At 41.0% G+C, this 16,050-nt stretch overlaps 1 protein-coding gene across 7 annotated transcripts in view; it reads right to left on the reverse strand.

Moving 5' to 3' along the window:
- The window catches only part of RBM10 (RNA binding motif protein 10), a 32,318-nt gene that overhangs the window by 5,410 nt on the left and 10,858 nt on the right, over window positions 1–16,050 (reverse strand). For all 7 annotated transcript variants that reach the window (XM_078386473.1, XM_020797693.3, XM_020797694.3 and 4 more), the window contains 11 exons: window positions 14,714–14,787; window positions 12,516–12,602; window positions 11,843–11,903; window positions 11,576–11,749; window positions 9,675–9,835; window positions 3,784–3,881; window positions 3,613–3,700; window positions 902–1,106; window positions 647–810; window positions 412–556; window positions 157–248 (listed from right to left, as the gene is read on the reverse strand). In XM_078386473.1, the coding sequence (XP_078242599.1) occupies window positions 157–248; window positions 412–556; window positions 647–810; window positions 902–1,106; window positions 3,613–3,700; window positions 3,784–3,881; window positions 9,675–9,835; window positions 11,576–11,749; window positions 11,843–11,903; window positions 12,516–12,602; window positions 14,714–14,787 (1,349 nt within the window). The remainder of the gene's footprint in view (window positions 1–156; window positions 249–411; window positions 557–646; window positions 811–901; window positions 1,107–3,612; window positions 3,701–3,783; window positions 3,882–9,674; window positions 9,836–11,575; window positions 11,750–11,842; window positions 11,904–12,515; window positions 12,603–14,713; window positions 14,788–16,050) is intronic.

Below are 16,050 nucleotides of genomic sequence, written 5' to 3' on the forward strand. Positions count from 1 at the left end.
CTTCCTCTTGTTGACGTCCAGGAATTTCAGTGTCTGCTAGCTACTCTCATCTCTTTCTCAAGCCCACGGTGCTTGTCTTTGACCAAATTCAATTCAATTCAATTCTCAAGCTCAGAAAGGACCAATGCCTGCCTAAAGAAAACAGGCTCAACTCACCTGGGAATTGGGGTCATAGTAGAGGCCAGTCAGAGGGTCATAGTAGTAACCAGAGCTTTCATCATATTGATATGTAGAAACATCTGGGACAGCTAGAAATGGGCAGAGAGAGCAAACTAAGTAATAGCACCTCAGCCTTTTGCTGTTCCCCAGACCTAAGAGTAAGTGATTCCCTGTCTCCAGTAGAATCTAAACATACACCCACCGCATCCTCCCACTTTTCCCTTTAATACCACCCCAGATATAAGCACTCACGGTATTGTGTGTAAGGTTCCTGCCCTACAGTACTTGCAACGGGCAGATTGGAAGTGCTGCTGGATACACCCGGAGTTGTACTGGAGGACTGAGCACTACTAGGCACATCAGGTTTCAGCACAGCAGGTGAGACTATGGTATATGACTGCAAACACAGAAGCTCTAATGGGTCAGTGGGTAGAGAGAGAGCATACATCGTGTTCTAGCCCCATACTAATAACCATCCCAGGCATACCTGTGCACTAGCAGCATTTCCCTGGGTAGAACCTGTCCCTTCACTGTTGCCAGCTGCCTGGTATGTGACGGGTACAGTTGTGGTCTGGGCACCGCGGGGAAAAGCTGGTAGGACAGGCACAGGATCTACACCTGGTACTCCAGGTTCCAGTGATGCCTCAGTGCCTTTGTGGAGGCAAGAAAACAGAGCACAGTCAGTCAAGAGGCAGGGGGAAAACTGCAGATAAGGTGGAAAGAGGCAGCTAGTGTAGCTTACCTGATAATGAGCCCTCGCCGTGGACCTTGTCCACCTTTCCAGCGGCTGCTGCCCCAGACTGTGACTGGGAGCTTTTCAAATATGCTTGCGAGTATGCTGCACTTTCCAAACCTTGAGCACCGTATGCTTCTTCCTGCTGGTAGTAGCCATAGTCCACAGATTGCTCATCTTGAGCTGTCCAGGCTGCCTCGCCACCCTGGGATGCCTATTGAAAAAATAATGCAAGAAGTATTCTCGAAGGCTTTCACGGCTGGAATCCGATGGTGGTTGGGCTGTTTGGCCATGTTCTGGAGGTTTTTCTTTCTAACATTTTGCCAGTCTCTGTGGCCAGCATCTTCAGAGGACAAGAGTTACAACTCTGTCTGTGTTCTGCAAGCTTTTCATTCTGCAAGAAGCTTTTTGTTACTAAGATACTAGTTCTTTATTTTTCTCCCTCTGATAGGAAAAAGGCCCGAACTACCACAATGAGATTTCAAACCCACCCCAATGGTTTTTAGAATATTCTTCTATACATCATGTCTTTAAATTTTACCCTGTTTTGGGAGCTCTAAAGTACAAAGGTTTTCCCAACTTGTATTACATGAAAAACCATGAATTAAATAACTAGTGACAGTGACCTCGATCCAGAGATCTCACTGCACAATAAAATATTTTTGACTGCAAATACAGTAATGCCTGAATGAATGTGCTAATCTTCTCAATGCCAACTCCACCTCCAAATTGGCTCCAGCAAGCCAGAGAATCAACCAGAGTATATCTGAAAGGAGGGGACACGGCAAGAAAGTCACACAAGCAAGCAAGGGAGGGAGGTTCAGATATCTTTCAATCTAAGCCAGGAACACCAATATAAGCCTCAACAATGAAAATTCTTGTACAACCATCACACTTCTCACAAGGAAAGGGAATTTTAAAAGTGCTATTGAGCATGTTTCATCACACGCCTTCTTTTCCAGAACTAAGTGCAATAGCCCCTTGACATTTAGTCCAGTCGCATCCGACTCTGGGGGCAGTGCTCATTCCCGTTTCCAAGCCGTAGAGCCAGCGTTTGTCCGAAGACAGTTTTCATGGTCACGGGCCAGAGTGAATTAGACACAGAACATCATTACCTTCCCACCGAGGTGGTATCTATTTATCTACTTGCATTTGCATGCTTTCGAACTGCTAGGTTGGTAGGAACTGAGACAAGTGACGGGAGCTCACTCTGTTGTGTAGATTTGATCTTACGACTGCTGGTCTTCTAACCTTGCAGCACAGAGGCTTCTGCGGTTTAATCCGCAGTGCCACCACGTCCCAATAGCCGCCTTGGGTCTATTTTAAGAAGAAAGGCAGGCTAAAAATATTTTCAAATATTTTCAATATTTTTACTCAGCAAATAAAAAAAAGGTAAGGATGAGAAAAATGTTCCTTAGGAAGCTTCTCAAGAGTTGGCAGCATGTACACTCAACAGGAAAGGAATAAAGTACCTGCCATAATTACTCTGGTGTAAAGAACATTCCCATGGTGGGTTATGTGCAAGTAGAAGACCCATACATGTGATTGACAGAAACCACAAAGAAGGTGGAATGATCTGCTGGCTACAAGAGCAAAAGAACTTTGAGGGGACATTTATGTACATATCTTATGTTTTGCAGTCCCAGCCCAATAATTTTTGAAAGAAATGCCTTTAGGTCTCTTTTCACAATCAAATCTAGAAAAGCAATACTTTCAGAAAAATATCCCAATTTTCTTTTAAAATAAAATGTCATAGCAACTCACAAAAAGACTCAAATAAGAATAAAGACAACCACATCAGCCAAAAACAGATGAAACAGTTCATCTGCATAAAAACATATCATCCACCAAGCAGTGGAAAAAACAACCTTGCCACTCTTCTACCAAAATGTAGATAGATGCATGAAGTCACATCTGGATGAGACAATGAAATGAGCCTTAATGACTAGGCTAGGTCAAGCTTCCCTAGCTCAAGTGCTACAACTAAAAAAGGGCCTAGCCACTGTATTGCTCACCGCACCACACAGGAAGGCAGAGGTATACCTCTGGGATTGACTGGGGAGAAGACAGCCTGTAAGGAGCACAAATCTGATGCTATCTAAGATTAGAAACCAGCAAAGCTAGCAACTCGAACTGAATTCAGAAACAAATTGCCTATGATAATAGAACTGAAGAAATGAGTTCCAGACAGATGCCACCTAACAAACTGGCAGCAGCATTCTGGATGACCTGAATTTTAAAAATGACAACCCTAAGTACAGCATTGGGGGGGGGGGGAAGTCCAATTAAATACTGCTAGCACATAAATTATTATGGCCAGGCAACCACTCCTGATATGTGGGCGAAATGTGTTTCCTGCAGTCTACAATTAGTTATGCCTAAATTAGCACAGCAGTATTGTTTTGCAACAGTGGTACATCTGGTTCTTTTCTTTAAACCAGAAAACTACTGTTATGCTTTTTGATTATGACACAGATCAAAGAGAAGTTGAGGAAATACATAGGCGCATACATGTATATATATAAGGTATTTCTTTGTGCTTTGCAATAGCACAACACATACACACACAAAAGGGTGTGTGGGTGTGTACACCCCCACCCCCACCCCACCAAAGCTATGGATAAGAGAGCAAACGAACAGGACTACTAGCTTATGGGATTAAGATAAAGCCAACCCTTCTCCAGGAACACCATTTATTGTTCTCCCAGCCACCACATTACCTGTGAGATAGCCCACTGTGCAGCTGCAATGGCCGTGCTGGCAACAGAAGCAGCACTGATACGGTTTCCGTCTGATGAACTCATGTCCCTGCAAAGAGATACAGGAGTCACCTGAGAAGTCTCCTGAAGCAGCAGGAAGTCCAATTTTGGACAAAGTACTTGTCTACTCACCGCTTGGAACCTTTGGCAAATTCCACATTAATTGTTTTGCCATCGATGTTCAGGGGTGGATGCAGGGCTTGAAGGATCTGCAACAACTGAGCTGCTTCCTGGGTTATGGAAAGTAAGAGAAACAACACGATTACTCTTAAAATTTTTTTTAAAATCATCCTTCAACACAGGGGTCATAATCATAAGCCCCTCAGAATGGCTTTTCTTCATGCAGCTCCTTTCTTCCCCAGGCCACCATTCTTTCAAAATGGAGAATTTCTTTTTTTTTCTAACAGAAGATTTAAAAACATAGATATATAGCACAATGCGCATTTAAACAGTAAACATAAAGTGTAAGAAGCTCTAATAGTTAAACAATAAACAAAGATAATCTAAATGCAAAAAAGAAAAAAAGCCTAAGGCTCAACATAGAAGCAATCTTGTATATTCGAACAATTCTTCTGATGAGATCCTATTCATGACATCCCATCTTATATTCATTTTCTGTTCCTTTACTGTGGGATTTTTACTTTCCACCATTATAAAATAAATTCCAGCTTAAATAAAAAGATGATTCTTCTTGTCCCTTTAGCCTCTTAGTCACGGTAATCTATCCATTTCTGCACTTTCTAATATTTTTTTTTTATGATCATATCATCATTTGGTGGATTTTCATCTTTCCAAACCTGTGCCCATATTAACCTAGCTGCTGTCAAAACATGAAGTATTAAATAATAGCTTTGTATATTTACAGTATTTGGTAGTAATCCTAACAAAAATATTTCCGGTTTAAATTCTATTTCCTGCTTTGACATTTGCTTAATCCACATGTGGATTTTAGCCCAATAATCTTTTGCTCTATCACAAGTCCACCATACAGTACATGGTAATAACTTCCTTCATGATTTCTACATTTTCAACACTTGTTTGACATATTTGGAAACACTTTTGCAATACTAGCTGGTGACAAATGGCATCTATAAAACATTTGATATATGTTTTCGTTGTAGGAAGTTGCTAATGTTAACTTATAATTTTTTTGCCCAAAGTTGTTACCATTTTTCTAATTCTATATTAAAGCCAAAGTTTTAGACCATTTTAACATTGTATCTTTAACTTCTTCATCTTCTGTATCCCACTGCAGCTAAGGTGGTACAGTATTCTGTCGCTTTGTGATTTCATATATAATTAAAAGAAATAAAAAGAGAAAACAAGTATACAAAAACATGAAAGAAGAACATAAAAGACTGGAATTAGAACTTCAAAATAATCGTAATAACAAAGTAGTGAAAAAAGAAATGGACTTGTGAAACATAAATTGAACCTTATGGATACAGAACAAATGGCACAACAGATAAAAGCTACAAAACAAAAAAAATTGGAAATGCAAACAAGCCAGAAAGATGGCTAGCTTATAAACTAAAGAAACAGAGAGAAAAAAAAGACAAATAAATAGATTAACAGATATAAACGGTACTTTACGAACTCAAAAAAGTCAAATACATAGTATAATAATGGACTTTTATACCAACCTCTATAAAGCACAAGCAACAGACAGGAAGAAGATAAAGGACTATTTGGAAAAAAGCAAACCTTCCCAAACTACCTGAAGAAGCTAAAAAGACAATAAATGCAGAGATAACATTGCTGGAAATTATGGGAAGTATAAATAAACAAATAAATGAGAAAACCCCAGGCCCAGATGGACTCCCCGTCGAATATTACAAAACATTTTGAGAGGAATTAGCGGGACCTCTGAAAAATGTTTGCAACCATTAACACTTAAAGAAGCAAAGAGTCCAAAATCTTGGTCAGAGGCAAATATTACACTAATACCTAAGGAAGAAGCTGATTTGACTCAAATAGGGAACTATCGGCCGATTTCTCTTCTTAATGTGGATTACAAAATGGAGAATTTCAAAAGCAGTCTGTGATACAGCAAGATGGGCAGACTTTCAAAGAAATATTGTGTGTCTGCATGAAAAGTCCACTACCATGAGCCTGAAACAGCACTTTAAATACCAGTTAATGAACTGAAACCTTTTCCATTCAAAAGAATTAACGACTTGGGGTGTGATCTTAATCTGAAGTACTGTAAGTATGACACAACAGGTTCTTTGTTGTTATGTGTCACCAAATCGCCTCCTACTTTTGGTGACCCCATGAATGAGATCTCCACAATGTCCTGTCCTCAACAGCCCTGTTCAACTCTTTTAAACTCAAGCCAGTGGGAGTCAAACCTTCTCATAATTGGTCTTCCACTTCTACTGCTGCATTCAACCTTTCCCAGCATTATTGTCTTTTCTGGAGAATCTTGTCTTCTCATGATGTGCCCCAAAACACTCCTCAGTTTCATCATTTTTGCCTCCAGATATATAGTTCAGGTTTGATTTGATCTAGGATCCACTTGTTCTGGCAGTCCAGGATATCCATAAAGCTCTCCTCCAGCACCACATTTGAAATTAATCAATTTTTTACCTGTCAATTTTCTTTACTGTTCTGCTTTAACACCATATATGATGACTGAAAATACAAAGTGTGGATGATCTTGGTCTTCAGTGACACATCCTTACAACTTGATGATCTTTTCTAATTCCTTCATCGCTGCCTTTCCTGGTCTAAGTCCTCTTCTGATTTCTTGTCTGCATTCTCCATCTGGATTGATGATTAAACCAAGGTATACAAAATCTCCAACTCTTTCAATTCATTGATATTAACGTTGTGTAGTTCTTCAGTAGACAAGATTTTTGTCTTCTTAAAGTTCAACTGTAGTCCTCCGGCACTTTCTTCTTTCACTTTCACTAAACATTGTTTCAAGTCATTGCTGCTTCCTGCCAGTAGGATGGTGGCATCTGAAATCTTAAACAGTTGATTTTTCTACCACCAATTTGCACTCTTCCTTCATCTGTATAGTGCAACTTTCTGTATTATATGTTCTGTATACAGATTGAACAGATAAAGGGGATAAAATGCACCCTTCTTTCTCTAGAAAACCACACAGTCTCTCCATATTCTGTTCCAACAATAGCTTCTTGTCCACAATTATAGGTTACAAATCAGGACAAAAGCGCTGAGGTGCACCTATTTCTTTCAGAACAACCCATAGTTTCTCATGGTCCATACAGTCAAAGACTTTGTTGTAGTTTGCAAAGCACAGACTGATCTCAAATTCTTTGGTGCCCTCCAGTAGCCAGTGGACATTTGCAGTATGATCTTGAGTGTCTCTTCCTTTTCAGAATCCAGCTTGAACGTCAGGCACTTCTCATGCCATTTAAAGTAAAAGCCCTAGTTGAAGCACTTTGAGAATCACTTTGCTTTCATAGGAAATAAGAGCAATGGTCCTATAGTTACCAGAGTCCTCGCCATCTCCTTTCTTGGAAACTGGAATATATATTGAACATTGCCAATCTGTGAGCCACTGCTTTGTTTTTCTTATTTGTTGGCATATTCTTGTTAGGATTTTGACAGATTCAGTCTCTGTGGCTTGAAATAGTTCTATTAGTATGCTCTGGTGATTTATTTTTTTCTAGTGCTTTCAGAGCAGCTTTCATTTCATTTTCTAGAACTGCAGGTTCGTCATCATAGGATTCCTCTTCAAAGGAGTCTATTGTCCATTTATCTCTTCTGTACAGAAGCCTACTGTTTCCAAATTCTCTTTACTTGACCAGATAGTGTGCTTCCTTGATGGTCTTTCAGCTTTCCCCTTTAATTTCTTGAATCTTATGGAACAGATGTCTTGTTTTTCTCCTTCTGTTGTTCTCCATTACAGTGGTGCCTCACACAACGATGTTAATTGGTTCCAAAAAAATCAACGTTGTGTGAAACATCGTTCTGTGAAACACCATTTCACATACGAATGCATTGAAAACCGGTTAATCCGTTCCAATTGGAACGGATTGCCATCGTTCAGTGAAAATCCCCATAGGAAACATCGTTGAGTGAAACAATGTTTCCTATATTGGAATGTATTGAAGCCAACTCAATACATTTCAATGCCTTTGCGAAGTCCTTTTTCGCTCCTGTAAAAGTGTCTTACAATGTTTGGACGCTGTTTTAAATGATTGCAATGGTTAGTCCACCTCCTGAAACCTATGCAAACTGTTTTTGGTGTTGTTCTGACACTTCGTTAATTTATGATGATTTTTTGTTTTTTCCATTGGAAACCATTAGACAGACCATCCAATGGTTTCCTATGGAGAAAAAACAAAAAATCATCATAAATTAACGAAGTGTCAGAACAACACCAAAATCAGTTTGCATAGGTTTCAGGAGGTGGACTAACCATTGCAATCATTTAAAACAGCGTCCAAACATTGTAAGACACTTTTACAGGAGCGAAAAGGGAGATCGTTGTGTGAAAATCCCCCATAGGAAACATCGCTGTGTGAGGCAGCAAATTTAACAGAAAAAGGCATCGCTGTGTGAATTCATCGTTGTGTGAGGCACTCGTTGTGCGAGGCACCACTGTATTTCTTTTCTCTGGTTACTGTAATAAATTCTCTTTACCTCCATGTGAGAGATACTGAAAAGCTGCATTTGGGATTTGACCCTTTTTCTGTCACCTTTTCCTTCTGCTTCTCTACAATTTTAAGTGTTTCCTCCATCATCCACCTAGCCTTTTCTTTTCTTTTTACTACTGAAATTGCCTTTTTACATTCTTCCCAAGCAGTACAGTATCTCTATTCAATCTACAGTTCTTCTGGCTCAGTCAACCGAGTTTAGTAGTTCAAATCTGTTCCTTACATGGACTTCACATTCATCAGGAATGTTTAAATTATATTTTGGCACTAAAAGTCTTTCAGTGTTCTTTCGCAGTTTTACTGTAATGTTGGCTATTATCACAATATGCTCTTGACCTTGTTTCACAGTCTATTTGATTTCTCTATTGGCCATCTATTAATGTCCATGTGTACTGTAATCTGTCCAGTTACTTGAAGCATGTATTTGCAATAAACAGACTGCTGACTTTGCAGAACTCTATGAGTTGTTCTTCCGCTTCATTTCTGACCCCTAGACCAAACTTTCCAACAACACTTGGTTCTGCTTTGCTTCCAAGTGTTGCATTCCATTCACCTATGATTATAAGCATGTCTTATTTTGGTGTGCAATCAATTTCCTCCTGTATGCTTGCATAAAAGCTTTCAGTTTCATCTTATTTAGCATCTGCAGTTTGATCATAGACTTGAATGATAGTTATGCCAATAGGTTTTCCACAGAGTATGACTTATATTATTTGGTCAGACCTTGCACTATAGCCTCTGACTGCCTGTGCACTACATCTGGCTTCAATATTACAGCTACTCCATTTCTTCTGAGTTTGTCATTTCCAGAGTAATTGTCTGAATGAAAATATCCTGTTCCAGACCATTTTAGGTCACATTGCAATGTTTATATATTCCACTTTTTGCTTTATGGTTTTCAGTTTACCTTGATTCATACTCCTCACATTCCATGTTCCAATTGTATGAATAATGGAGAATCAGACTTCCCTTTCGCTTCTATGCATGTCAGCCACTAGACATCATTTACCTCCATCTCAAAACTAACCCATTCAATAACAAGATAATTCTGTAGTGCAAATGGCACAATGGCTGGACATATGAATGCTCTGAATCAACTAAAAGCTCAATTTACTTGCAAACTACTGCAACTTTTGGAGCAACCAGATAGTATGGATGCATACTCAAACAGTACATGAATTAGAAACTTGAGTTAAATAAATACAAGCTATTCTTGTTCCTTTGTTTTTCTAAAAAATGAATATAATCCTAAATCAGGAAAATGTAATGAAGACTGGGAAAAAAACAACAAGTACTGGGAAATAAGCATTTTAAACTCATAGGTTACAAGTGCCAAGTTAACTCCTACATGTTCTTCTTGGCTTAACCCAGTCTAAAATGTATGGCACTCACCACAATGGTAGACAACTGGATGAATGCAAAACCACGGTTGAGCTGCGTCTGCTTGTCTTTAATCACACGGACATTTGATGAGGATAGTACAGCATATGGTGCCAAGGCACTTAAAATAGAGTCCATTGTACTATGAGGATTCAGGTTTCGCAAGATGATGGCTGTAAAGAGGAAAGAATAGCACGGTTGTTGAAATCTTCACCTTTTCCATCTACCTCAGAGCCCTTATGCAACAGGTTTTAAGACACAGCACAGGTGAGAATGTACTATGGCTTAACATGGTTTATACAGGGACCACAGAACTCTGATTCCCATTTATTTTAACAGGAAAGAGCAATCTTCAGGCTTTCAGTGTCACCAAGATAACAGGAAAATACATTAGCTGAACGTAGGAAGGAACAGACTTTACGAGAATCACACAGCACTGTGAAGATGTCATGAGCTCTCTTTAATGTATAGCTGATTACAATATATCTTTATATACAACACTGCTATATACTACAACCACCTGAGAGTTGTTCTACTGCTTGCTATTCATTTTCTGCTGTGACTAACTACATTAGGCAGATGGAGTCTGCATTATTTTTATTTCAGACACTTGGCACCAGCACATTTTCTTTCTCAGCAGCAACAGCAGGAGAGGGGAAGAACAAGTGAGTAAGGAAGGATATGAGGCTCTCAGTTTTAGAGTTCTTATTTTCCTACTTATTCTCCTTCCCCACTGCTTCTGCTGCTACTATCTTCTCCTGCTGCTGGAGAAAAATGCACCCTCTGTGAAGTGCTCTGTTTCTCAACAGAAAGGGTGGAAGAAGACAACAATGAAGGACTCAACCAATGAACAAAGGATAAACATAATTCAATATACTGTAATATTAAGGCCACATGCACTTTGACAGAGCTTACAGAATTGGCTGGATAGCTCTGTAAGTCAGGCATCTGGCTGAGGGGCTGAGGAGTTTGGAGTTCAACTCTCCACTGTGCCTCCAAGAAGAACCAGCCTAAGTAGCTTTGAGCAAGCTGCACAATTATAGGATGCCCTCAGGACGAGGTAATGGCAAACCACTTCTGACTACTCTCTACATAGACAATCCTGAAAAGAGCCACCCTAAGTCAGAACTGACTTATTGGCACACCTTTCCACAAAAACCCAGGATCTCTTTTTAAATCCTTGAAAAACAAAACAAATTCAAAACAAAATTATACTGCATACGACTTACTCTTAAAAACTGAAACAACATACTCATACTTCTCCTGCTGCTGGAGAAAAAAACACCCTCTTTGAAGTGCTCTGTTTCTCAACAGAAATGGTGGAAGAAGACAACAATGAAGCACCACTGAGAACCATTGAGATCGGGATTTTGCCGCCCCTGTCTTTGAGAAATTTCTGTAGCATAAGATTCCAAATCTTACAAGGAAGGTATTCAAGTCCCATTGACATATTAAATAAATATTAAATAAATAATTATTTTAATTGTATTTTAATCATTTTATCTTTTGTTGTATTTTAATTGTATTTTAATTGTTGTAAGCCACCCAGAGATCTTTGGGTAGAGTGGGCGGCATATAAAATAAATAAAAATAATATTTGTGCCCTACGTTTCCCCCTTTTTTGGTCACTATGCTCTCACAGTTAAGAATTATACAAAGAAGTCTAGACTCTTAAAACTCATTAGATAAATCATATTCCAACTCATAGTCAGATTTGGACTTCCACCTAACACTTAAACTGATCTACACAACACATATTTACGTCAGTAAACTCTTCCTATCCTCCAAATTGCCTCCTGTCAAAGGAATCCTAAGGTTTGCAACTCAGTGATAATGTGAAATTCCATTCTGAAGACACCAAAGAAACTAAATGGATTTAGCTTTGATTGCAGCTTTGCAAAAAACATACTCACTGTCATTAGCATTTTCTGCACAGGGTTCAGACATCTGGGCCACTGGCTGAGTTGAAAGAGCTGCTGACACCTGGTATGGCTGTGGGAGGGGCAGAAGGCCTTGGCTGAGCTCACGCCCCGAAAGAGCCACTAGCTGATCCAAACGACTACCGGGGGGTAGCTTCTGCTCAGCTTCTGTTGAGAGGTGGAAAGTCATTTTTAATAAGTCCATGGATATAACTCTACGCTATAGGCATCAGAAGAGTTAAAAAGGACCAAAACACTTACCAGATCTGGGAATGCCACATTTGAAGCACTTCTCTCTGCGCTTGAAATTCTGCACTCCACACTGCAGAGAACAGATACATCTTGAGTTAGCTTGAAAGAGACCTCCGTACAGCCCTCTAGCAGCCTGGGCTGTATCAGTTTCTGCTCCATGCAGCAAAGCAGTTCGTATCTGCTAGTAAGTTCCCTCTTTGATATTCTTTCTCTGCACTCCTCCCTTATGATGGTGAACACTTGAAAAGCATTGAGATACAGTTGGCATAATCTCAGAAGCACATTGTTATGCCACAACTACAACAACTCAGCATTTACTCCTAAAGCCAAACGTTTTTACATAAGCAAACTGTACCTGTACTCTTCATGTTCCCATAATCACTTCATAAGCAGTTCAAACCCTCCTTCAGGAAGGAGAACTATTCAAAATAAACAAATCTATCTGACTTGCCTAACTGATTTGCCTCAAAGCCCTGATGCCGACTTTGAATTTATGGGATGGGAGGGAAGAATATGGAATTTACAGTCCATCAGCAAGGTGGCCACTACTTTGCTACCGTGGGTTCTTCTCTTAGTCCACAGTTCCCAAATGGTGGAAAACCTTCGCAGACCACCCAAGCCCAACTCTCAGACTGCTACATGGCAGACTCTTTTTCAGGCAGGTTGATTTCAAAGCAGATACCTTGCTGCACAGCCAGTCCTCATTGATCTTGGGTTTAGGGTCACTGTAGTGCATGGAGACCTTCTGGCCAAGGATGGTGAGGGAGTGCTGCAGGGAGAGGAACACAGCAATGAGAGTCTACAGTGGAGGCGGAAAGAAGGTGCCCATCACTGCCGCAGCAGAAAGAAGGAGAGGTTCAAACCCTTCAGCTGAATGGAGGAGGGAGGGAAGGGAGCATAGGCCGAGAGAGGTTTGGAACTTGGCTACTTGGCTAGCGCACACCTAATCTGGCCGACAGAGGCACCTGTCTCTACCCAAGGCACCGGCACGTCCGGCTGCTGTGATGGAGGGAGAGTGTGTTGGAGAGAGACAGAGAAAAAGATGGAGAGAAGGAGGAACAGACAGAGAAAATGCAGCTGTGCTCCAAGACACCGCCGTACAATAACTGTATGCCACTAGAATGACCTGTCTCGAACTTTCGTTCCACATGCAAGGAACATGTATTTCTACTCTTCCCTCCCATCCCAGAACCACTGCGCCACCACAATGGGCACCCTTTCTTAATAGACACGACCCCTTCATTCAGCAGAGATCACTGTCATGCTTATGTCAACTTCCGTTTAAGGGCCTACGTGGAGGAACACCCAATGTTCTAATTTCAAATCCGTCCAGGAGGTGAAAACATATGGGAGACCTATAATTTGGTTTGAAGTTACATATACATCCCCAGATGTTCAGTGCCTGTTTTCATACACTGTTCTGCCCACACATGCCCCCAACTTTACTGTTCACCAATGAACTGTATATTTCTAAAGTGGCTTCTAAAACACGGCCATACACACTACAGGTTCTCAGCACTTGGTAAGGGTATCACACGACTACAGGGCCATACATACTATTAAACCCAGAAAGTTATACCAGAGCACTTTCCAGAACCAATTTTCAAGATCTCACAAGCTAAAATCCTGTTCTGACAGATGCAATGTTTATACCTGGCTTGTTGCCATCTTACAAAGACATAATGTATCATTTTCATGTACACATGTACAAACTGTTCTTGAAAGGAACTTCTAGTCCACACTTGCTCATGAACTCCATTTTCACACACCCCTCCTGCATCAAGAGCAAAGTGCATCATCTCAGCCACACCAGGATGACATGTGTCAGCTCCCACTGGGGATGTCCACACAGAGCCTGGCTACACCGCCAACGCAAGAAAAGAGGAGGAGGAGGAGGAGAAGATGGCAGAGGCCACTGCCACACCTGCATAAACACTAGAAAACCCAAACAGTTTGGGCTGGGGTACATTTTCACAAACTTTATGGCTATTTCAGATTACAGCTTGAAACTCAGGTCAGAACAAATAGTTTGGGGCTTAAAAACTTGGCATGTAAGCCATCCACACTTCTATTGTGATCCCACAGTAATGGAGAGAACATAAGGTCTCACATACTTGGGCTGTCAACACAGAGCTGCTGAAGAGAAGAGAAAAGGCCTCCTAGGAAAGTTTCTGCCCTAATTTCTCACTGCACTGTAAAATAACTCACATCCCCTTATAACAGTCTCTGGCAGTTTAAAGGGGGAAAAAAACTGCTCATCTGCTAAGTTGGTCAGCTTCCACACCAACTAAGCTGGCTTATTTAAGTTCCAGATCCCACTGCCTAGAATTGCTGCAGCCTTTGGCATGCTGAGGATCATGCGTATTTCCAGAGCGGGAGAGGTTCACACAGGAGTCTTAGCCCCCTAAACCCTCATTTCTTACTTCCAGGAACTCTCCCGACTCCACCAATGTGGAGCAAAGGCAATTCCTTAGTTCCTCTGCTCAATCTGTTATAACTCATAGAAGGGAAAGCACTGTCCTGATTTCCTTCTTACTTGGAAAATGAAATCCACAAGCCAACTCATTGCCTGTGTTGCTAATACCCATTTAAAGATTCCAACTTCTCAGGTACCTTTCTAATACACTGAAATGTCCCTGTTCAAGACTTGTGATAGGTCCCAGAAATTGAACTCCTCAGTGCCTGCTACTCTGTCTGGATTCCTCATATTGGAGACAATGCCGGCTATATCTTACTTCCAGATCTAATTCCATTTCCCCCCATCCCCCTTGGATGATTCCCTCTGGGGAAGGCTGCTTAGGGGCTTGTCATGTGAACCAGGTGTTTGGATTGGTCATTAACAGTAGCAGTACTTGTGGGTTTCAAGTGCGGCAAAGCAACCTGATTGGCTTCCATCCATCGTGTAGCGTCCTGCAAGTGATTAAACTCGACGAAGGCGAAGCCCCGGCTCTGACCTGGAGGACAGCATTCAGATACAGACGCAGTGTGTTAGTCAACAGATCCAGCCAACATCACGCACCCCTGTCGCTGTACCAAATGGGGCGAGGGCAGGGTGCGGGGGAGAAACAGGGGAGGGTGGAAAGGCACAGAAAGGACACCCTAAGGGTGAAGTGGGGCGTTGCAGACTCAGATGCTGGTCACAAAAAGAGAAGCACCTACTCCTCTATCATCTTAAACAGAAAATGGCTGGGCAGAAATATGCCACACCCTACCATCTGAACCTCTAGATGTCCTCTCATTCCCAGAACTGGGAACAAAACTGTGGAGTCCCTACTCCCAAGTCCAGTACCTTTATCAACCAACTTGCAACTGCAATGCCCACTTAGCTTTGGGAATGGCTAAGAACCCACCCATGTGTAAAAACACTGGAGAGCAAGAGGCCCAGCAGCTATGGGATCTTTAAGAGACATCATGCTACATCATGCTGCTGGAATGGAATCTGAGAAATTTTGGTTCAAATCCACACTGAACTATAAGACTCACTGAATGACACTGGGTCAGCCAGTCTCTTTGCCTCACCTATTCAACCAAAGTGATGTCTGTCTCTTTCAGAGATGCTGCTAGGATGAATGAATTGAAGAAATGTTACTTGCCATAAAACTAAGCACAAAGACCAGCAACAGCATGTGCCTTGACTAAAAGAAGGCTGAAACAATCTCAGAGAAGGGGCACTGAATTCATCCAGCTAATGCAGTGATAATTAAGCTCCTTCCCCTTTCTTGCTTAGTACTACTATAATTACACTAACCATAAATTTAGGAACCTTACAAACCAGTAAATTATTATTGAATGGTAAACAAAATGCTTAAAAGAAACTGAACAGACCCAGAAAATATCAGTTTGCTAATGGTACTTCTCAACAGCTCTCATGAGCTCTTTTATTTTTCAACACCTGCATTGCTTTATGGATCTCTCACAGATAGGGATGCATTATAATTTTTGTTTACTTCTTTCAGCCTTTGGATGCCCAAGAAATCAGGGTGTCTTTCTGTACCCTCCATTTTATAACATCTGCCAGCCCTTCTCAGGCCTAGCACAACAAAGGGCAGATACAGAGGACTATAGTCACATACACACCTTGCTTTAAAACAAGAAAGAGAAAAAGAAGAGGTACACAAGCCTGACTCATGGGCGAGAAGTACGTATACATGTGTGCAAGTGTAATATGAAAAAGCATAACTTTGGAAATAAGGAGCAAACTTACCTGTCTGATTTCA

The sequence above is a fragment of the Pogona vitticeps genome, chromosome 2 (genome assembly GCF_051106095.1).
Source record: "Pogona vitticeps strain Pit_001003342236 chromosome 2, PviZW2.1, whole genome shotgun sequence".
Taxonomy (NCBI): domain Eukaryota; kingdom Metazoa; phylum Chordata; class Lepidosauria; order Squamata; family Agamidae; genus Pogona; species Pogona vitticeps.